This window comes from Triticum dicoccoides, chromosome 1B (assembly GCF_002162155.2).
Source record: "Triticum dicoccoides isolate Atlit2015 ecotype Zavitan chromosome 1B, WEW_v2.0, whole genome shotgun sequence".
Classification (NCBI taxonomy): domain Eukaryota; kingdom Viridiplantae; phylum Streptophyta; class Magnoliopsida; order Poales; family Poaceae; genus Triticum; species Triticum dicoccoides.
The window spans coordinates 693,640,758-693,664,415 of record NC_041381.1 but is presented as its reverse complement, the minus strand read 5'-3'; the positions used below and the strand labels follow the sequence as shown (position 1 = coordinate 693,664,415).

The 23,658-nt window shown below is 43.8% G+C and overlaps 1 protein-coding gene and 1 long non-coding RNA gene across 2 annotated transcripts; both read left to right on the top strand.

Moving 5' to 3' along the window:
• Positions 1 to 58: 58 nt before the first annotated feature.
• On the top strand, positions 59 to 19,257 carry LOC119350981. The gene is made up of 10 exons (XM_037618563.1): positions 59 to 395; positions 617 to 892; positions 2,013 to 2,168; positions 15,441 to 15,817; positions 15,907 to 16,321; positions 16,527 to 16,853; positions 17,504 to 18,314; positions 18,425 to 18,483; positions 18,977 to 19,218; positions 19,254 to 19,257. The coding sequence occupies exons 1-10, from the start codon at positions 78 to 80 to the stop codon at positions 19,255 to 19,257; spliced, it is 2,985 nt and encodes a 994-aa protein (XP_037474460.1). The 5' UTR covers positions 59 to 77.
• An 18-nt stretch (positions 19,258 to 19,275) lies between these two features.
• LOC119349766 lies at positions 19,276 to 19,997 on the top strand. The gene is made up of 3 exons (XR_005169533.1): positions 19,276 to 19,414; positions 19,780 to 19,818; positions 19,908 to 19,997. It is a non-coding gene; the product is annotated as an uncharacterized LOC119349766 (long non-coding RNA).
• The last annotated feature ends 3,661 nt before the right edge of the window (positions 19,998 to 23,658 follow it).

The following is a 23,658-nucleotide window of genomic DNA, read 5'->3' as shown; positions in this document are numbered from 1 at the left end:
GGTCGTTAGACTAATGATATTATCAATGTAGAACACATGTTCTATGTCTTCATGCCAATGGATTCATAGGTGCAAAGATGATTCGGGCAAAGCTGTTACATAAATTTCTGTGGGAATATGTTAGTGGTTTGCCAAATCTTCATTGTGCCAAAGAAGGGCAGCATGACAAGAACCTTAATCAATCATGTCAGTTTTCAATCACAGCAGCTATAAAAGAAATGCCTCTTGAACTCTTTCTACAAGTTGTGGGATCAGCAAAGATTGATAGCAGCACTGTAACTAAGTGTTGTGGGAGAACACTTTTAGAGATTCCTATCGGCGTATACAGTCAGCTCATGGGCACTCATGCCAAGGGCCGCCTCTCACGCTTAATAACTATTTTAAATAGGCTGAAGGTAATATTTGCCTTTTCTGTTTTCAATTAGTATTGCAAGAATCTCAAATTTTAAGTGTGTTCTTAAAACTAACATCACAAAGCTGGGTTTATTGGGTCGACATTTGGCTGATGTTTCTTTTGTTATAGCAATTCCTCTTCATGTTTAATGCAAGTCAGCTTGCATGCTATCTGGACTGGCGAGCACAACAGTGACCATTTGTTTTTTTTTGTGTTTGCTAGTTGATTGAACTTGTTAGCAACCATGTAGAGGATTCTGATGTGCGATCAGGGGATATCCCTACATATTCGCTGGAGATCAGGCCTTACATTGAAGAACCAGCACCAAGCATTGTTCAGTCATCACACGTCAGTGTGAACCATGGTCCAAAATTTCGGCATGATTTTGTGCTTTCAAAGCAGGAATCTGTCGATGCTTACTGGGAAACATTAAAGTACTGTTATCTAACAGCTGGTTCAGCTGAGCCAAGTGCCTTCCCTGGTAATTGTGTTCCTGAGGTAGTGTGTTCTACGCTCACCCCTTACCCACCGAAAATCTTTTGCGGCTATGCATTTATAGACATGTAGTGTTGTTTGCAATATCATGTGCAAAAAAATGCATTCTTTACGTAGTGGAGAATACATAGTGGAGGCCCCTAATGTACGTAGGTGGTTGATTCATCCCAAATATTCATGTTATGATTTCTAGGTTTGAGTTTTTTTTATTCCAACTTCTAATCTCATTCTTTACTTTATTGACATCCACCGCAACGTGTGGGTATGATGCCACCTAATAATAAGGACATCTGAATTTTTTTTAATCTTTGACTCCCTCCGTTCCTAAATATAAGTCCTTTTAGAGATTCCAATAAGTGACTACATACGGAGTAAAATGAGTGAATCTACACTCTAAAATATGTCTATATACATCCGTATGTAGTTTGTATTAAAATGTCTGAAAGACTTATATTTAGAAACGGAGGGAGTATTATAGTTCTGGTGAACATATTATTTTTTATCCCTTCATGCACTGAGAAAAACATGTTATGTTACGGGTGTTATTGTTGGCTAAACTGGGCAGTGTTTTTTTTACGCTAACCTTCATTTCATTCTCTTGTTGTAAACTATTCCATCACATAAGATGCTCTCTGGTAAAATGTGCATGCTGTATTTGGATGGGCTGAGCTGGCTTGCATCCTTACCATTTTATAATTGTGGTATTCGACTATTGCCATCTCTGTATGAGTTCAATACCATATGTGACTACTGCTGGTATTCACTATTTAAGTTTTACTCATGATTGTCTGTTTCAGTGCTGCTGCCCAATATAGCCATTGCAACCTTAGTTGACTAGTTGCATTTATCTTGAATACCATTTGTGACCACTGCTGGTATTCACTATTTATTGTTTGTAGTATCTTTTAAGTACATATATTTTCAGCTGCAAGCATGTTATTGCTTGTTGAACTTTTTTCCAATAGTTAATCCTGCTATTTTTTATGGGCTCAACAATTATACCAACTGTGAGCAATATTGGTTGGCATTGGCTATTTTGCAAGTTTATTGAGATCTGTCAGGCCTGAGCTGTGAACTTGCGATTTTCATTTGTAGAAGTTCTTATATGATACTGTCCTTGTAGGTTTGTCATGTACGGTCATGGAGTTCAGTAAGAGTAATGACTACCAAACAACGCCTGGAATTACAAACGCGTCTCATGAATGAAAACGAGAAGGGGATACTTCCTCACAAAGTTTGCTGTATAATTGCAAAGGATTTGAATCTCTCTGTGCAGCAGGTATGTGTTTGAAGGTTGCCCATTTCCATTTGGAGATTCGCATGGATTAATCTTTTTTTTACCATGTCTATTCAACTTCTGTACTAATGCTTTTTCTTGACCTATCAAATAAAATATTAACAAAGACACATGCAAAGTATATTAAGAAAAGGGTAAACAGAGATCTGCTAAAGAATCAATAAAACCTCAAACCAAAATATGGGAATGCTTAATGTTTCAGCAGTGAACCTCAAGTATGTTCCCAGTGTCATCGTTATGTGTTGAGCACAGGAGGGGCGTACCTCATCGACAGGCCAGGCGGCTGTGCATTAGGCCAGTCACAATGGGCCCGGGCCACTTGGGGCAGCAATGCATTGGCCCCTCATCCAAACACTCCCCTTAAGAGGGGTGATAGATATCTATCATTCCCATCTTGTCACACGCTAGATTGCATTCTTTAGTTCCCAATCCTTTAGTCAAGCAGTCTGCAATCTGCTACCGGGAACTCACATGCTCAATCTGGATGATCCCAACGTCAAGTTTGATTCTGTCATGCTGCATTGGATTGTGTGTGTTGATTGCTGATTGGTTATCACACTACACATTCACACAATTAGTCTTCAATATCTTAAATTCTTTTCATAAATTTGTGGTCCACAACATCTCACTTAGCCATTGAGCCATAGCTCTATATTTGGTCTCGGCAGTCGACCTAGACACAACAATTGGATTCTTACTTCTCCATGATACTAAGTTTCCACCAACAAAGACACAAAATCCCGAAGTTGATCTACTACGATCATCTAGGCAACTGGCGCGATCCGCATCACAATATCCGTCAACCACAAGATGCATGTTACTCAAAAATAATAGTCCCCTTCTTGGAGCTCCGTTCAAGCACCTCTGAATTCTGTATGATTACTCTTAGGTTCATGCGTATACCCCCTTACATATATCTGCTTACCACACTTACTGCAAAGGCAATGTTAGGGTGTGTATGACATAAGTACAACAGCCTCCCAACTAATCTGTATATCTCACCTTATTCACCGGCTCTCCTGACTGAGTTGTCACTTTGTGGTTTTGATCAATTGGAGTTGATGCTGCCCGACATCCTATCATTCCTACATCGCTTAGGAGATCTAAAGTGTACTTCATCTGAGATAGCGCTATCCCTCAAACCTGGCCACCTCTTTCCCCAAGAAGTATTTGAGTCGGCCAAGATCTTTGACTTTAAAGGCCTTACCCAAACAATCTTCCAACCGCCACCTCTTTGCCCTATGATAATAATATCATCACATATACATCAAGTATAGTGTTTTTCCCCTTTTCATGTCTGTAGAACAGTGTATGATCACCATTACAGTGCCCATACCCATATTATATACAACATGTTTGAACTTGTCGAACCATCCTCTTGGAGACTGTTTCAGACTATAAAGAGCTTTTTTTGAACCTATAAAGAGCTTTCTTTAACCTGCATACCTTGTCAGCAGTCTGTGAAGTAGAGAACCTAGGTGGGATCTTCATGTTGACCTCCTCCTGCAGGCCCCATGCAAGAAAGCATTCTTCACATCGAGTTGATGTCAACACCACCTGAAATTTGCTGCACAGGAGATCATAATCTTCACTGTGTTCATCTTTGCTACTGGAGCAAGTCATATCATAGTCAATGCCGTATGTTTTGCTCTACCCCCTCGCCACAAACCTTGCTTTGTACCTTTCAAACTGGTGTACGAGCAGGCCGGGACTCGGCCCATAAGGCCACAAGGCAGCCCAAGTCTGCCACCCGGCTGAGGACGTACACAAGGGGCGTATCACCAACAAAAGACTGTCATCCCAGATCTAGTAGTATCCTGCTACATCGTAACCAACCAGGAACCTAGCCCTGTCCCCATATGTAAGTTGTAAGGCATGGCTATGGTCCTCTCTCAATGACTCTATCTTACCTACACGATCCTTGCGATCCAAGCTCTCATATGAGGCTGGTCATATACTATACACCAAAGCAGGAGTAGGGTGTTACCTCCACCATGAACCGAACCCGGGTAAACCGCCTTGTGTGAATCCCATCTGGTGATCCAGCTACGTACACTACTGCATGATGATTACTGTTGGGATATTGAACTTACACTTTACGTCTCCAGGCTTACCCTTATTGATCTGCCACACTAATATGGCTTTAGAGCCCTCATATGAATATGTTAAGACGTATTAGTATTGTTCTAGTAGTCTTTTTCCTTCCTTGTACCTCAAGTCTTTTGTACTATGTATTTGCCCCATAGGCCTTGCAATACAATAAGTTGCTTCTGTAACATGGTATTCAAGCCAGAAGTTTCTTTTCCACAAGCGCAATTCATGCTCATCCAATCTCGATCTATTTCTTTGGTCCCTATCCGAGCGATAGCTTGTAGTCTCCTCCAGATTATATCCCTGCTCATTCCCTTCTCCCAGGAAGGCACAAACGTCCGCATCCATCTATTCCCAATTGGATCGATCTGGTTGATCCGTCCTTGTTCGGCCAACATACACCACCACCCGTAGGTCTTCCTCCTCAAGGTCGCCACCTCCAGATCTACACCCGCCGCTGCCTCCCCTACAGAGATGGCTAGGTGAGAGGCATCCTCGAAGTGGTGGGCACACCTCGGGCAAGAAGAGTCAGATGCAATGGTTTAGTGGTGCAGGTTCGCCTTGGTATTTAGTCGACCCCAAAAGAGAAATCTACCAAAAAACTTGACCTTGATGGGTGCCTTGGGAACTCCAAATCCTGTCGGCGTGGATGTTGACCTCGTCGCCGGAGGAGAGTAGTGAGTAGGAGCACCTCGCGGAATACGGGATGCCGTGGGTGAGGAACCTGTCATCGGGAGCGTCCTTGGTAGTGACATCCTGCAATAAAGATAGAAGAACGACAAGCTCGGCAGAAGCAGCATGGGTTAGGCGGTTCTGCAGGGTAGCAATTAGGACATCATGCACAACCTCAGAGACTAAAATGGAGGGGTTGTTGGAAATATTCCCTAGAGGCAATAATAAAAGTGTTATTATTATATTTCCTTGTTCATGATAATTGTCTTTTATTCATGCTATAACTGTATTATCCAGAAATCGTAATACATGTGTGAATACATAGACCACAATATGTCCCTAGTGAGCCTCTAGTTGACTAGCTCGTTGTGATCAACAGATAGTCATGGTTTCCTGGCTATGGACATTGGATGTTGTTGATAACGGGATCACATCATTAGGAGAATGATGTGATGGACAAGACCCAATCCTGAGCATAGCACAAAGATCGTGTAGTTCGTTTGCTAGAGCTTTGCCAATGTCAAGTATCTCTTCCTTTGACCATGAGAGCGTGTAACTCCTGGATACCGTAGGAGTGCTTTGGGTGTATCAAACGTCACAACGTAACTGGGTGACTATAAAGGTGCACTACAGGTATCTCCGAAAGTATCTATTGTTTTATGCGGATCGAGACTGGGATTTGTCACTCCGTGTAAACGGAGAGGTATCTCTGGGCCCACTCGGTAGGACATCATCATATGCGCAATGTGACCAAGGAGTTGATCACGGGATGATGTGTTACGGAACGAGTAAAGTGACTTGCCGGTAACAAGATTGAACAAGGTATTGGATACCGACGATTGAATCTCGGGCAAGTAACATACCGATAGACAAAGGGAATTGAATACGGGATTGATTAAGTCCTTGACATCGTGGTTCATCCGATGAGATCATCGTGGAACATGTGGGAGCCATCATGGGTATCCAGATCCCGCTGTTGGTTATTGACCGGAGAACGTCTCGGTCATGTCTACATGTCTCCCGAACCCGTAGGGTCTACACACTTAAGGTTCGATGACGCTAGGGTTATAAAGGAAGTTTGTATGTGGTTACCGAATGTTGTTCGGAGTCCCGGATGAGATCCCGGACATCACGAGGAGTTCCGGAATGGTCCGGAGGTAAAGATTTATATATGGGAAGTCCTATTTTGGCCACCGGAAAATGTTCGGGATTTTTCGGTATTGTACCGGGAAGGTTCTAGAAGGTTCCGGAGTGGGGCCCACCTGCATGGGGGGACCCACATGAACGTGGGTAGTGGGGGCAAGGCCCCACACCCCTTGTCAAGGCGCACCAAGATCCCCCCTTAGAAGGAATAAGATCATATCCCGAAGGGATAAGATCAAGATCCCTAAAAAGGGGGGATAACAATCGGTGGGGAAGGAAATGATGGGATTTCTTTCCTCCCACCTTGGCCAACGCCCCAATGGACTTGGAGGGCAAGAAACTAGCCCCTCCACCCCTATATATAGTGGGGAGGCGCATGGGAGCTGCACACGAAGTTCTGGCGCAGCCCTACCTCTCTCCCTACTCCTCCTCTCCCATGGTGCTTGGCGAAGCCCTGCTGGATTGCCACGCTCCTCCACCACCACCACGCCGTTGTGCTGCTGTTGGATGGAGTCTTCCTCAACCTCTCCCTCTCTCCTTGCTGGATCAAGGCGTGGGAGACGTCACTGGGCTGTACGTGTGTTGAACGCGGAGGTGCCGTCCGTTCGGCACTAGGATCATCGGTGATTTGAATCACGACGAGTACGACTCCATCAACCCCGTTCACTTGAACGCTTCCGCTTAGCGATCTACAAGGGTATGTAGATGCACTCTCTTTCTACTCGTTGCTGGTCTCTCCATAGATAGATCTTGGTGACACGTAGGAAAATTTTGAATTTCTGCTACGTTCCCCAACAGTGGCATCATGAGCTAGGTCTATTGCGTAGATTCTTTGCACGAGTAGAACACAAAGTAGTTGTGGGCGTTGATTTTGTTCAATATGCTTACCGTTACTAGTCCAATCTTGTTCCGACGGTATTGTGGGATGAAGCGGCCCGGACCGACCTTACACGTACTCTTACGTGAGACAGGTTCCACCGATTGACATGCACTTGGTGCATAAGGTGGCTAGCGGGTGCCAGTCTCTCCCACTTTAGTCGGAACAGATTCGATGAAAAGGGTCCTTATGAAGGGTAAATAGCAATTGGCATATCATGTTGTGGTCTTGCGTAGGTAAGAAACGTTCTTGCTAGAAACCCATAGCAGCCACGTAAAACATGCAACAACAATTAGAGGACGTCTAACTTGTTTTTGCAGGGTATGCTATGTGATGTGATATGGCCAAAAGGATGTGATGAATGATATATGTGATGTATGAGATTGATCATGTTCTTGTAATAGGATTCACGACTTGCATGTCGATGAGTATGACAACCGGCAGGAGCCATAGGAGTTGTCTTTATTTATTGTATGACCTGCGTGTCATTGAAGAACGCCATGTAAACTACTTTACTTTATTGCTAAACGCGTTAGTCATAGAAGTAGAAGTAGTCGTTGGCGTGACAACTTCATGAAGACACGATGATGGAGATCATGATGATGGAGATCATGGTGTCATGCCGGTGACAAGATGATCATGGAGCCCCGAAGATGAAGATCAAAGGAGCTATATGATATTGGCCATATCATGTCACTTCTCTATTTGATTGCATGTGATGTTTATCATGTTTATGCATCTTGTTTGCTTAGAACGACGGTAGTAAATAAGATGATCCCTTACAACAATTTCAAGAAGTGTTCTCCCCTAACTGTGCACCGTTGCTACAGTTCGTCGCTTCTAAGCACCACGTGATGATCGGGTGTGATGGATTCTTACGTTCACATACAACGGGTGTAAGACAGTTTTACACAGCGAAAACACTTAGGGTTAACTTGACGAGCCTAGCATGTACAGACATGGCCTCGGAACACGGAGACCGAAAGGTCGAGCATGAGTCGTATAGTAGATACGATCAACATGAAGATGTTCACCGATGTTAACTAGTCCGTCTCACGTGATGATCGGACACGGGCTAGTTGACTCGGATCATGTGATCACTTAGATGACCAGAGGGATGTCTATCTGAGTGGGAGTTCATAAGATGAACTTAATTATCCTGAACATAGTCAAAAGACCTTTTGCAAATTATGTCGTAGTTCACGCTATAGTTCTACTGTTTTAGTTATGTTCCTAGAGAAAATATAGTTGAAAGTTGACAGTAGCAATTATGCGGACAGTAGAAAGCTTATGTCCTTAATGCACCGCTCAATGTGCTGAACCCCAAACGTCGTTTGTGGATGTTGTGAACATCGGACATACACGTTTTGATAACTACGTGATAGTTCAGTTAAACGGTTTGGAATTAAGGCACCAAAGACGGTTTTTGAAACGTCGCGGAACATATGAGATGTTTTGAGGGCTGAAATTGGGATTTCAGGCTCGTGCCCACGTCAAGAGGTATAAGACCTCCGACGATCTTTCTAGCCTGCAAACTAAGGGAGAAAAGCTCAATCGTTGAGCTTGTGCTCAGATTGTCTGAGCACAACAATCACTTGAATCGAGTGGGAGTTGATCCTCCAGATGAGATAGTGATGTTTCCCCAAAGTCATTGCCACCAAACTGCTAGAGCTTCGTGATGAACTATAACAGATCAGGGATAGATATGATGATCCTTGAAATATTCATGATGTTTGACACCGCGAAAGTAGAAATCAAGAAGGAGCATCAATTGTTGATGGTTGGTGAAACCACTAGTTTCAAGAAGGGCAAGGGAACAAAGGGATACTTCATGAAATGGCAAATCAGCTGCTGCTCCAGTGAAGAAACCCAAGGTTGAACCCAAACCCGAGACTAAGTGCTTCTGTAATAAGGGGAACAACCACTGGAGCAGCATTACCCTAGATACTTGGTAGATGAGAAGGCCGGCAAGGTCGATAGAAGTATATTGGATATACATTATGTTAATGTGTACTTTACTAGTACTCCTAGTAGCACCAGGGTATTAGATACCGGTTCGATTGCTAAGTGTTAGTAACTCGAAATAAAAGCTACGAAATATAAGGAGACTAGCTAAAGGTGAGCTGACGATATGTGTTGGAAGTGTTTCCAATGTTGATATGATCAAGCATCACACGCTCCCTCTACCATCGAGATTGGTGTTTGCGTTGAGCATAGACATGATTGGATTATGTCTATCGCAATACGGTTATTCATTTAAGGAGAATAATGGTTACTCTGTTTATTTGAATAATACCTTCAATGGTCTTACACCTAAAATGAATGGTTTATTGAATCTCGATCGTAGTGATACACATTTTCATGCCAAAAGATATAAGATAGTAATGATAGTAGCACTTACTTGTGGCACTGCCATGTAAGTCATAATGGTATAAAACGCATGAAGAAGCTCCATGTTGATGGATCTTTGGACTCACTCGTTTTGAAAAGTTTGAGACATGCGAACCATGTCTATTGGTATATATGCATGAAGAAACTCCATGCAAATGGACCGTTTGAACTCACTTGATTTTGAATCACTTGAGATATGCAAATCATACCACATGGGCAAGATGACTGAAAAGCCTCGGTTTCAGTAAGATGGAACAAGATAGCAACTTGTTGGAAGTAACACATTTTGATGTGTGTAGTCCAATGAGTGCTGAAGCATGCAGTGAATATCATTATGTTCTTACTTCACAGATGATTCGAGTAGATGTTGAATATATTTACTTGATGAAACACAAGTCTGAATTATTGAATGGTTCAAGTAATTTCAGAGTAAAGTTGAAGATCATCGTGACAAGAGGATAAAATGTCTATGATAAGATCATAGAGATGAGTATCTGAGTTATGAGTTTTGGCACACAATTAAGACATTGTGGAAATTGTTTCGCAATTAATACCGCCTGGAACACCATAGTGTGATGGTGTGTCCGAACATCATAACTGCACCCTATTGGATATGATGCATACCATGATGTCTCTTATCGAATTACCACTATCGTTCATGGGTTAGGCATTAGAGACAACCACATTCACTTTAAATAGGGCACCACGTAATTCCGTTGAGATGACACCGTATGAATTATGGTTTAGAGAAACCTAAGTTGTCGTTTCTTAAAAGTTTGGGGCTACGACGCTTATGTGAAAAAGTTTCAGGCTGATAAGCTAGAACCCAAAGCGGATAAATGCATCTTCATAGGACACCCAAAACAGTTGGGTATACCTCCTGTCTCAGATCCAAAAGCAATAAAGGATTGTTTCTTGAATCAGGTCCTTTCTCGAGGAAAGGTTTCTCTCAAAAGAATTGAGTGAGAGGATGGTGGAGACTTGATGAGGTTATTGAACCATCACTTCAACCAGTGTGTAGCAGGGCACAGGAAGTTGTTCCCGTGGCACCTACACCAATTGAAGTGGAAGCTTATGATAGTGATCATGAAACTTGAGATCAAGTCACTCCCAAACCTCGTGGGATGACAAGGATACGTACTACATCGGAGTGGTACGTAATCCTATCTTGGAAGTCATATTGCTGGACAACAATGAACCTACGAGCTATGGAGAAGCAATGGTGGGCCTGGATTCCGATAAATGGCTCGAGGCCATAAAATCCGAGAACGGATCCATGACTTTGGAAGAAATACTTGATGGTCGTAAGGCCATTGGGTACGGATGGATTCTAAAAGGAAGACAGACAATGATGGTAAGAATTACCATTAAGAAAGCTCGACTTGTCGTTAAGATATTTTCCGACAAGTTCAAGGAGTTGATTACGGTGAGGTTTTCTCACTCGTAGCGATGCTAAGAGTCTGTTGGAATTGGATTAGCAGTTACTGCATGATTGATGAAATCTTGCAGATAGGATGTCAAAACATTGTTTCCTCGACGTTATACTTGAGGAAAGGTTGTATGTGATACAACCGGAAGGTTTTGTCAATCCCAAAAGATGCTAAAAGGTATGCTAGCTCCAGCGATCCTTCTAAGGACTGGAGTAAGCATCTCGGAGTTGGAATGTACGCTTTGATGAGATGATCAAAGATTTTGGATTTATACAAAGTTTATGAGAAACTTGTATTTCCAAAGAAGTGAGTGGGAGCACTATAGAATTTCTGATGAGTATATGTTGTTGACATATTGATGATCAGAGATGATGTAGAATTTCTAGAAAGCATATAGGGTTATTTGAAAGGTGTTTTTCAATAGAAAACCTGGATTAAGCTACTTGAACATTGAGCATCAAGATCTATAAGGATAGATCAAAATGCTTAATAATACTTTCAAATGAGCACATACCTTGACATGATCTTGAAGGTGTTCAAGATGGATCAGTCAAAGAAGAAGTTCTTGCCTGAGTTGTAAGGTACGAAGTTAAGACTTAAATCTCGACCTCGGCAGAAAAGAGAGAAAGGACGAAGGTCGTCCCCTATGCTTAAGACATAGGCTCTACAGTATGCTATGCTGTGTACCGCACCTGAAGTGTGCCTTGCCATGAGTCAGTCAAGGAGTACAGGAGTGATCCAAAAATGGATCATAGGACAACGGTCAAAGTTATCCTTAGTAACTAGCGGACTAAGGAATTTTTCTCGGTTATGGAGGTGGTAAAAGAGTTCGTCGTAAAGGGTTACGTCGATACAAGCTAAACACCTATCCGGATAGCTCTAAGTAGAGAGACCGGATACATATAATGGAGCAACAATTTAGAATAGCTCCAAGTAGAATAGTTATTTGGAATAGCTCCAAATAGAGCGTGGTAGCTGCATCTAGGAGATGACATAGAGATTTGTAAAGCACACACGGATCTAAAAGGTTCAGACCCGTTGACTAAAACCTCTCTCACAAGCAACATGATCAAACATAAAACTCATTGAGTGGTAATCACATAGTGATGTGAACTAGACTACTGACTCTAGTAAACTCTTGGGTATTAGTCACATGGCGATGTGACCTGTGAGTGTTAATCGCATGGCGATGTGAACTAGATTATTGACTCTAGTGCAAGTGGGAGACTGTTGGAAATATGCCCTAGAGGCAATAATAAAAGTGTTATTATTATATTTCCTTGTTCATGATAATTGTCTTTTATTCATGCTATAACTGTATTATCCGGAAATCGTAATACACGTGTGAATACATAGACCACAATATGTCCCTAGTGAGCCTCTAGTTGACTAGCTCGTTGTGATCAACAGATAGTCATGGTTTCCTGGCTATGGACATTGGATGTCGTTGATAACGGGATCACATCATTAGGAGAATGATGTGATGGACAAGACCCAATCCTGAGCATAGCACAAAGATCGTGTAGTTCGTTTGCTAGAGCTTTGCCAATGTCAAGTATCTCTTCCTTTGACCATGAGAGCGTGTAACTCCTGGATACCGTAGGAGTTCTTTGGGTGTATCAAACGTCACAACGTAACTGGGTGACTATAAAGGTGCACTACAGGTATCTCCGAAAGTATCTATTGTTTTATGCGGATCGAGACTGGGATTTGTCACTCCGTGTAAACGGAGAGGTATCTCTGGGCCCACTCGGTAGGACATCATCATATGCGCAATGTGACCAAGGAGTTGATCACGGGATGATGTGTTACGGAATGAGTAAAGTGACTTGCCGGTAACGAGATTGAACAAGGTATTGGATACCGACGATCGAATCTCGGGCAAGTAACATACCGATAGACAAAGGGAATTGAATATGGGATTGATTAAGTCCTTGACATCGTGGTTCATCCGATGAGATCATCGTGGAACATGTGGGAGCCATCATGGGTATCCAGATTCCGCTGTTGGTTATTGACCGGAGAACGTCTCGGTCATGTCTACATGTCTCCCGAACCCGTAGGGTCTACACACTTAAGGTTCGATGACGCTAGGGTTATAAAGGAAGTTTGTATGTGGTTACCGAATGTTGTTCGGAGTCCCGGATGAGATCCCGGACATCACGAGGAGTTCCGGAATGGTCCGGAGGTAAAGATTTATATATGGGAAGTCCTATTTTGGCCACCGGAAAATGTTTGGGATTTTTCGGTATTGTACCGGGAATGTTCTAGAAGGTTCCGGAGTGGGGCCCACCTGCATGGGGGGACCCACATGAACGTGGGTAGTGGGGGCAAGGCCCCACACCCCTTGTCAAGGCGCACCAAGATCCCCCCTTAGAAGGAATAAGATCATATCCCGAAGGGATAAGATCAAGATCCCTAAAAAGGGGGGATAACAATCGGTGGGGAAGGAAATGATGGGATTTCTTTCCTCCCACCTTGGCCAACACCCCAATGGACTTGGAGGGCAAGAAACCAGCCCCTCCACCCCTATATATAGTGGGGAGGCGCATGGGAGCTGCACACGAAGTTCTGGCGCAGCCCTACCTCTCTCCCTACTCCTCCTCTCCCATGGTGCTTGGCGAAGCCCTGCTGGATTGCCACGCTCCTCCACCACCACCACGCCGTTGTGCTGCTGTTGGATGGAGTCTTCCTCAACCTCTCCCTCTCTCCTTGCTGGATCAAGGCGTGGGAGACGTCACCGGGCTATACGTGTGTTGAACGCGGAGGTGCCGTCCGTTCGGCACTAGGATCATCGGTGATTTGAATCACGACGAGTACGACTCCATCAACCCCGTTCACTTGAACGCTTCCGCTTAGCGATCTACAAGGGTATGTAGATGCACTCTCTTTCTACTCGTTGCTGGTCTCTCCATAGATAGATCTTGGTGACACGTAGGAAAATTTTGAATTTCTGCTACGTTCCCCAACAGGGGTATGTGGAGTGGGAGAAAAGGTTAGGGTATTTTTGGGCTAGCGATGTATCGGTGAGCCAAGAGTCAAACCAAAAGTAGGTGGAGGTGCCACTGTTTATTAAAACAAAGGAAATTGAGAAAAGGTTTTGGATCTGGTTTTTAACAATCTTCCAAAGGAAGGAGGGGTTTCAGGGTGTAAAAGAAAAATTAAGCGAGTAGTATTGAAGGAACCATCTAGCCCAAGGTAAGTCTAGTTTTTGAAGAAGTTTGAAGGCAAATTTTAGGAGAAGGCAAAATTTTTCCAAGGGATAAGACACTAGGCGCCCGAGCAGGTTTCCTCGGCAACCCAAAAGAAGGACCGGAGAATCGGGTCTAAACGTTTGATAATTTTCTTAAGGAGTTTGAAGACAGACATGAAGTGAGTGGCAAGAGCGTCGAGAGTGGCGGAGATTAGGGTTAGGCGGCCACCCCGAGAGAGTAGGCCGGCGGCCCAGCTGGCGAGGTACTTTAGAAAGCGTTGTACCAGCTGTTTGAAGGCAGATGAGGGGAGACGGGTTTGAGACAGGGGGTCCTAGGTAAATCTGGGGAAAGCAAGAAAGGTTGCGGCCAAGCGTTTGTGCGGTATTTTGAGCAAGCGTCGACTCGGTATGGGTGGGAAGGGAAGTTGTTTTCTGGAAGTTGATGGGTAGGCCCGTAGCCAGGGCGAAGTCGTCCAAGATGGATTTTAGATTCGTGGCGGCCGAGGTCGAGGCCTGAGCAATGATAAGAGTGTCATCAGCATATTGCAGAACAGTGGGAGTGCGGTCAGGGTAGATCAGGTGGCAGAAATCATTTGGTTTGAAAGCCTGCAGGATCATACGTTGCAGCAGGTCTGCCACAATGATAAAGAGGTAGGGGGAGAGGGGGATACCATTGAGAGGAATAACAGTTTTGCTGGAGATAAGGAGAGTCCTGATCCAGGATACCCACGTAGGTGGGAAACCCCGTGCCGTGAGGATGAACAGCAGGGAGTCCCAGCAGATGGAGTCAAAAAGCTTCTCCGGAGTCGAGCTTGAAAATCATCGCGGGGGCCTTTCTGATGTGGCAGGCACTAAGGATGTCAGCGGCGTAGATAAAGTTTTCTGCGATATTTCTGCTAGAGATGAAGCCGGTTTGGTTGTCATGCACTAGCAGAGGGATAAAGGGTTTGAGCTAATGGTGATGGCGTTAGCAATAGCTTTAGGGGGGCAGTTTTGCAGAGAGATAGGGGGGAAAGCATCGGGACTTCTGGCAGAATCATTCTTAGGCAGAAGGACCATGTGAGCCCGGCTGAAGCGTTCAACATCGACCTGCAGGTTGGTGAAATCATTAAAAAGGAAAGGATGGAGTGTTCAAGTCCTGGAAACAGCCTCTTGCAGAAATTTAGGGAAAGGCTGCGTACTAAAGACCCAAAGTGGTCGGACCCTTCCCCGGACCCTGCGCAAGCGGGAGCTACATGCACTGGGTTGCCCTTTATAGGCCCAACATAATAACAAGAGCTATTTATAACGTCTGCTTACATCATTCTTTTGTAATCAAGAACAACATCCCATTTTCATTATTTTGTGGCTGAGTTGTTTTAATCTTTTTCATTTGAGTAGTATTTTTAGTTTTGCATACTATCTGTATGGTTGCTGTTCAATGTCACTCACTGGACGGATTTGTTTTGCTGAGGTAGGTGCTTTATGCTTCCTCCAAGAATAGACAGCTTCATGGACAGGCAAGCATTTCTGATACGCAACATCAACAAAAATCTAATTCTAGATCAACCTCCCAGAAAAGGAAAAGATCGGCTAATGAGATTGCCATGAAGTTTATTAAGCAAAAAGTTGAAGCTAGTGGATCATCCTCACAGAGGTTAGTCAAGTCTATTCTGGATGGAGAAATAACAGAGAAAATCTCTCCATCACTCATTGGCCTACCAGAACAACGTCATCGAGCTGGCATTACTCCCACACACAACATTGTTGATACTTTCTTGCATACAAATAAAGACAAGAGGGGCAGCAGACGCTTGGTAAAGAAAATTTTCTTTTGGACATCCGAATCTGACAGGTATTCCTTTATATTAAAATAATTCAGTTACACTTAATAATGAAGTTTTCCATGATGCTTGGTGCCTGATCTATTTTTATTACTTTCAGAAAATTGCTCATGGCATACACTAGATACCGCACAAGACGTGGAGCAAAAATATCCCGTGTAGCTTGGAACTCTATTTCTGATCTTCCAGCTCTACCAGCTGCATGTCGTAAAAGGATGTCAAGTTTAAGAGCTAAAACAAACATAAGAACAGCTGTGAATCAAATCTGCAACATTCTTGCAATACGGTACAAGAGATCAAAAGCAAAAGAATTATCAAATTCTAGTTATGAGAATTCTGCAGATTCAGATTCTGAGGTATTCAATTGGGATAATTTCAATGATCCGGAAATAAGAAATGCACTTGATGAAATCCTTGAATTCATTCGTCTAGGAAACATGGACCAGACCAATCGGATTAGTCCAGAGAATGAAAGGAGGAATCATGATGTCGCTGAGGAAATTCCGACTGAGCAGGTATGACCGGTCAGTAATTTATATTTCTCCTCAGCCAATATATACTCCCTCTGTCCCAAAATTCTTGTCATATATTTGTCTAAATACGGATGTATCAAGTCACATTTTAGTATTAGATACATCCGTATCTAGACAAATTTAAGACAAGAATTTTGGGACGGAGGGAGTACTATTTAATATTGACTTTTCACCTTCAAATAATCAGGTTATGCAATGTCCAACCAGCACAAGCACTGTAGCTCCAGAGAACGTGGAAGTGTGTACATGTTCCAATTCAATGCATCCAAGTAAAAACATGGCAATTCCCTGCAGTGTTCATGAAAACAACATTAGACCCAACAAAGCTGAAATTACTAAAAGAGGTGTATGCAAATCCTTGGCAATTGCCAATGCGTTAGAGCTCCTGAAGGTGTTTCTTCTCAGTTCATTGTCGGCTTCAGAAGCACAAGCTGCATTAAAAGCCACCTTTCAGCTTTATTCAGAGAGTGAAATTTTTACTGCCCTTTCCTTTCTGAGAGGGAAGAACTTCTTGGTTAGTATGTGTAATTTATCCATCAGTATATCAAATCTCTTATTTATTTCTTCACTATGCACTATATGTTTTGATCCAATAGTAGCTTCCCTTGCTGGGACCTGCATCTGAAAAATCAAATGTATTGTTAGGGCAGCCCCAGTGCATGTAGCTCCCGCTTGCGCAGGGTCTGGGGAAGGGTCCGACCACTTTGGGTCTATTGTACGCAGCCTTTCCCTACATTTCTGTAAGAGGCTGTTTCCAGGACTTGAACCCGTGACCTCATGGTCACAAGGCAGCAGCTTTACCACTGCGCCAAGGCTCCCCTTCAAATGTATTGTTAATATCTTAGTATCTTACATGCAATGTTGAGTTTCGTTAGTTGAAAAAGAAGATTGTTCTTTTTGCGTCAGAGGCCTATTTCTACATTTAAGTTGCATTTTCATAGGATTAAACATAATATATATCTGAAACATGGTCGTATCACAAACCACCATAGGAGATTAGCTTTGTACAACTTAGATGCACTAACGTAAGCTTGCCTATGGTGGATGTCGATGTTGGGTTCTGATGTGTATGGCTAGAACTATGTTAAGCCAAAGTATAAATGTGTGCAGTTACATTCCTGCACCACTGTCTCTGACTTCTACATACTGCCCCCTGTTTTGCAGGTTACTGGAAATGGAATGAAACCTGTAACCCTTTCTGGGAAATTCTTCTTTGATGCTTCTTATTCACCCTTCCCATATGGTTCAGGGAAAAAGGCTTCTGAATTTTTGAAATGGCTTATAGGGCAACGAAAGAATATTGTGGACAGTACAGTTTATTTGCATCCAGATCCACAATGCGGGGAAATTGTTCACCTCTTTTCTCTTGTGTTGTCAGGAGAGTTACTCATTTCACCTTCCTTACCAAGTGAAGGAGTTGGTGAGGCTGATGAACCTAACAGCTTCAGTCCTTCAATCGAGGATACCAGTGATTTGGATGACTGTACTTACAAACGCAAGGGCACAGAGTTGGAAAGCAGTAGGACTAAGAGACACAAACCTTTTCCCCATATAGATAGCCGCCGAGAGAAAGGTTTCCCTGGTATCCAAGTGGCTTTGAATCAAGAGATGATCCAAACAAACAATCCCATGCAGGTGTTACATCATAAAGAATGCCTTATGTTTACTTTAGCTAGGGAAATGGGCAGCAAGGATGTTGATTCCCAGTTAGAAAGCAGTGACATGTTGCCAGACTTAAACGATCTGAATTCATGTCGCTGTTTATTGTCTGCATTTCATTTGGAGAATTCTTATAGAGGATGGCCTTGGGATGCTATGAAATTATATGCCGAACAGTTACCATCATTATGTTGTAATAAAAATGAACCGATCGTTCTTTCATCTGACCTGTTCAGAAATGCATTTTGTATTATTCGTCAAACTGGTGAACAAGGAGTTAATCTGAGGGAAATGTCACAGGCACTGCATCCACTAGGTACTCTTTATCCTTGTGAATAAAAACTGGTGTAGTTTTTGTAGAACTTGCATAAAGCTACATCTTTTTTTGCTAGGATTCATTTATTTGGTTTTATCCCCTGGATGCAGGCATGCAATCTATCAGTTTGGTTGTTGATATGCTTGAGAGATTTCAGCTGGCCATTAAGGTAGATCTGTGAATATGTATATAGTAGATTGGTGTACCTGTTTTTATTATTTATTACTGTCTATCGATGGATTGATTAAAATTTACTTCTGTTGTTTTACTTTCTTTCTTTTATTTCCTTTTATGTTTCTTTTCTCTAGTTCTGCATAAATTCAACAGATAGATAGTGATATTCCCTTTCTTTCTATATCGAGTATTGTACACTTAAAATTGGCATCAACATTGTTAAATATGTACTCCTCTGCTTCACAATACTTGTTTTAGAGTTGGCCACAAGAACTAAGAAGGTAAATAAAATGCCATCTGACCCTCAATTTGTCCTCTCTAAGGCCTGCATATGGTGGAGGAACTTAGTGATGCAATTAAGGAAGGATACGATTGTAAAAAATTGACCAAAATTGTGTGGAAGTTGTAGAAAATCAAGTATTCTGAAGATTGCATTTTTTATTTCCACACCAATTAACATATAGGAGTCTGAATTTGGTCAATGGCAGGTCAATGCATATGATGGTGTGCAGATTGTTGACTCATTACATAAGCCAAAGTATCATATAACCACACTCGCCGAGTACAGCCATTGCAGCTGTTTGCGAGCTCCGGGTTCTGAAATGGCATCAACCGGAGACACCAGAAATATACTGAAAGAGAAGCACTCGACGATGCCTCTTAATTTGCATGGAACTGTAAGGAAGCTTGGCGAGGGGCACACTGTCACAGTTGTCGATGTTGAAAGGAAGTCAAGCTCTCATTTGCAGAGTGGAAGTCCTGGAGATGATGAAAGGCCATCTACTTGCTGTCATATTTGCAGAAGTCGTATTTATCATCCAATATTACCGTGGATAAACGGTGATGGCAGCATGAATAGCACTGTCTATGAAGGTTTAAGCCGTCGTATTATTGGATATGTCATGCAATATCCAGGAATTTCGGAGGTGAGTGTGTTAATTTTTATTATTTAGACCTGCTTATTTTGTTATGGGAAGCTCTATACATGCAATTGGATTTGTGAGTTGTTGGGTCAGTCGTATTAATGTTATGAAGAAAGTACGCTTGTATTGACTTTCAAAATAGGTAACCGTGTAGGAAGATCTTATTTATGGGTTTTGCAACTCTAAACTTCATATCATGATATCACTTGAACCACTCATATTTAAGGTTTTCTAAATCCATCACAGTTATTCTGAATATTATCAGTTACTGAAAGATGTTTGCATTTCCATATGGAGTTACGATTCTACCTATAATTGTCAATATCGTTGAATTAAAAGTTGCTCTGCTCTGCGGTTACGTGTATCAGGAGGACGTAATCCGTCGGATGGATGTACTGAATCCTCAGGTATGTATGCTGGCTACACATCATATCATGTTTGTACAATACATTCAATAATCAAATGTTAGTAACTAGTTCACCCTGTCCATGTGCAGACATGCAGGACCTTGCTGGGGAAGCTGACAATTGACAAACACCTGTATGTTCATGTTGGGGTGTTTGATGAAGATGTGCCTGGTGCTCCCACCATGCTGCAGGGTCTTTTGAAGCAAGGTCGGTCTGAAGAACGCTCCAAGTCGGCAAGGCGGCGCTACTTCGCGAATCCGATGAGCACCTTCATGCTGTAGGACAGATGTGGATGGCCTGTTCTATAATTTATATTGGTGCCATCCCTCCCTTGTAAAATATACTACTCTCTTCGATCCATATTAATTGTCGCTGATTTAGTATGGATCGGAGGGAGTATGTCATTTTAGTTTTGTCCTAAGAAGTTATTATTATGCTGCATATATATGCAAGATATAACATAGAATTATTGATTCTGTGTGCGCACTATATCTGTATATACGAGTGAGGTTGTATATATATAGTACTTTGACTTGGTTTATTAGAAGGAATAAATTATTATGGAACATGGTTGCATTACCTATTGGACAATGGATAGTTTAAAGTTTAGAGTATCAGTTGAATACACCTGAATTTCTGACATGATGCTCATTTATCCTTTTTTTTTGAAATGGGGCGTTTATTTTATCATAATGCCTACATACAAATGCATTCACTATGCGTACTAAATTGTGTGGGCCGGACGAGCATTTTCATGGTGTTATATGCCTACATACACTCTCTTTTTTTGAAAAAAAGATATTGGACATATAATAGGCTGGGATAGAAGCAAATATAGAATCAGCCGTGTTGGAGCCGGAGGCTGACGGTCAGCAACCAACTTTTAATAGATGCCTTACGTCCAAATACGCAGGAGAAAGCAGCGACACGCCTTATCACGTGCACGGTACACGTTTACCCATAGCCCCGGATACGATTAGCGTGGGCGCCCGTAGAACGCGATCGTCGCAAGGGAGAGAGGGATTAGTGGAATAGTTTTATTGTATTGCTTGAGCCTCGTGGGCATATATATAGGAGTACATGATTTACTTGGAGTACAAGGCAAGCCGGAATATTTCCTAATCTAACCTATGTTTCCTAATACAACCACGTTACTCAACATCCCCTCGCAGTCACAACGGTAGCGACGCAGACAGTGAGACTGGAGAAGAATCCGAAGGCAAGCCGACAGACACCCCCCACAGTCGTAACGGTCGACGCATCGCGGAGTCGTGGCTGGAGTGGCAACCGATGAGGTTGCTCAAGCAAGGTGATAGCCCTTTGTGCCGTTTGTCGAGGTAGCTGAGAGCGTGGGTGGTGGAGCCGTGGTCGAGGTAGCCGTGCGAAGAATGCTGTGGTCGATGTCGAGTCAGGGTGGCCGGTGTCGAGGAAGTCGCCGTGGAGCCGCGGGCGCAAGGGGGCGCCGATTTAGCATGGGCGCAGTGGTGTCGAAGTAGGGGTGCTCCAGGAAGATGATGTTGTTGACGACGCGTCGCGGCGGGTTTGCCAAGCCCGGGGACACATCATGGACGAAGGCATGCACCGGTGTTGCCAGCACCGGGCATGCGTAGACGGACGAAGACGAAGTTGACGAAGCGCCGCGCCAGGCTTGCCAGGCCCGGGGACACATCGTGGACGAAGGCACGCGGCGGTGTTGCCAGCACCGGGCATGCATAGACTGGGACCTGCACAAGCTGTACGCCATGTCGAAGAAGTCGGAGAGGCCAGCAGAGAAGGACTCGACGACGGTTGCGGCGCCAATCGGCGCGGGGCCAATGTCGCCCGCGGTTGTCGGAGTAGATGAAGCGGTTGGGGTAGATGACGGCGACGCTGGCGACGGGCTGGTGCTGGATGAAGACGAACGGGGTGGACGGGCGGCAGCGGCGGCTACAGGGGTAGCGGCGGCGGCGGCGGTTAGGTTATGAGCGCGGCGGCGATGCTCGAAATAGGCAAAGAACCCTGACAGCGTGATGAAGACCGGCGCGGACGGTGGCGTTCCCGCGCCAAAGGAGGTGGTGAGGCGCATGCCACAGGAAGTCGATGCACGGGGACGGCGATGAACCGCGTTAGAAGGGAGAGAGGGATTAGTGAAATAGTTTTATTGTATTGCTTGAGCCTCCTGGGCATATATATAGGAGTACATGATCTACTTGGCTTACAAGGCATGCCGGAATATTTTCTAGTCTAACCTATGTTTCCTAATACAATCACGTTACTCAACAGTCTCGAACTCTTGATCATGGCCGAGCTCTGACGTGCGGCGAGGGGGCTCATCGGCGGCCAAACGCAGGCGGTCTGCAAGGCCGTCGCCTCGCCGCTGCTCGCCCGCGGCGGCCGAACCGCCTCGTTTCCTCTGCTGCGATCTCTGTCCTGCTCCTCATCCGCCGCCACCGCCGCCCAAACCCGCACCCGCAACTCATCGTCCGCCGACGGCGAGACAGTGTACGTCGAAGCTGAGCCACAGCCCGACCCCGAGACAGCCCGTCTGATGGCTCTTCAACCTGCTCGCCGACATGGACATGAGGCGCCCAAGTCCTAGGACGTACACGTGCACGGCGGATGTATACGAGGCTAATCCCGCCGCCTCTTCGGTCACCCCCTCTGGTATGATCATCATCCCAAAGAACTACTGTAGCACATACTGATCTGCCCACCTTCATTATTTTTTTTCTATCTACATTGGTGTGGGGTGATTTTATTTATAATTCCCCGTCCTAATTGCAGATGCCACTCGCCAGTCGCCAGTAAAAGAAAGGATCAGTAACTGCGTGGTATATACATGGAGAGTGCCTACGTTGTTTGCGATTTGGATGTATCTGGATTGGGGGGTTGGAGAGTTATGTTTTCCTTATTTTCTTGGGGTTGAGCAAAGCTGTCCCGGTCAAGGCCTCTGCTAATTAGCCCTGTGCAAGATCGCCATGTCACTTAGTAGATACCACTCATTGTCAACTGTAATAATTTTGTCATGGAAGCCTTGTTTCAAAAGGCTACATCTTCGTTAACGAACTGAGCCTATACTTCTTTAAATTTTTTGTTGGTACTTTTTGTTGAACTGGTCATGGATGCTTCCATGCTACTCCGCTGTGTCGCTGCAAGGTGGAACCTGGATGCAAATTCAGATGTAGAGCTAAAAGGTGTGGTTTTCCAAACAAGTTGCAATAGAAGTCTAGTTCACTGACACTTGATTTCAAAAGTGCAGTTTATCGGCATTTGGCCGACGGAAAATGTTCTTCTAAAAGAAATTTGCTGTCATCAACGCTAGCACAGGAGCATGAGGCTACTAGTGTTCTGTTTGGACCGTAGCTCGTTGTGCAAACCGAATAGGTTCACCATGTTTGTTATCATAAAGGCGTGTGACCGGTTATATGGATGTTGCATCCGGCCGTGTTATTTTTTTCATTATATGTGGAGTCAGTCAATTGTGATACAAGGTCATGGATATCTGAAAGGCTAGGAAACAGCATGACCGACCGCGGCATGATCAACCCATCAACAAAGTTTCGGTTGAAGTGCCAAGCCTTACATGATGCCTCGTGACAAGATTATATGGTGGCTAGGGGAGTCATCGGGTGATCATTTGACCTTCTTCTGCCGAGGCTCTCAGTAGATTTTATCCGTGATCATTTGACCTTCTTCTGCCGAGGCTCTCGGTTTAGAACTATGATGCTTCATGTGGTCATTTGACACTGTATGGAACCCTTCTAGTTTCTTTTGTTTTATTCCTTGGGACCTATCTTGTGTTGTATGAATTTAAGGGCCACAACTTAAGGATGGGGAAGCTCCTTTATTCTTAAAATAAGT

Bases quoted from the DNA above. Each gene is read 5' to 3' on its own strand.
- LOC119350981 (XM_037618563.1), top strand. From the start codon at position 78: ATGATTCGGGCAAAGCTGTTACATAAATTTCTGTGGGAATATGTTAGT. The intron at 18,315-18,424 runs GTACTCTTTATC...CCCTGGATGCAG, and splicing joins ACAGGCACTGCATCCACTAG to GCATGCAATCTATCAGTTTG. The intron at 18,484-18,976 runs GTAGATCTGTGA...GGTCAATGGCAG, and splicing joins GATTTCAGCTGGCCATTAAG to GTCAATGCATATGATGGTGT.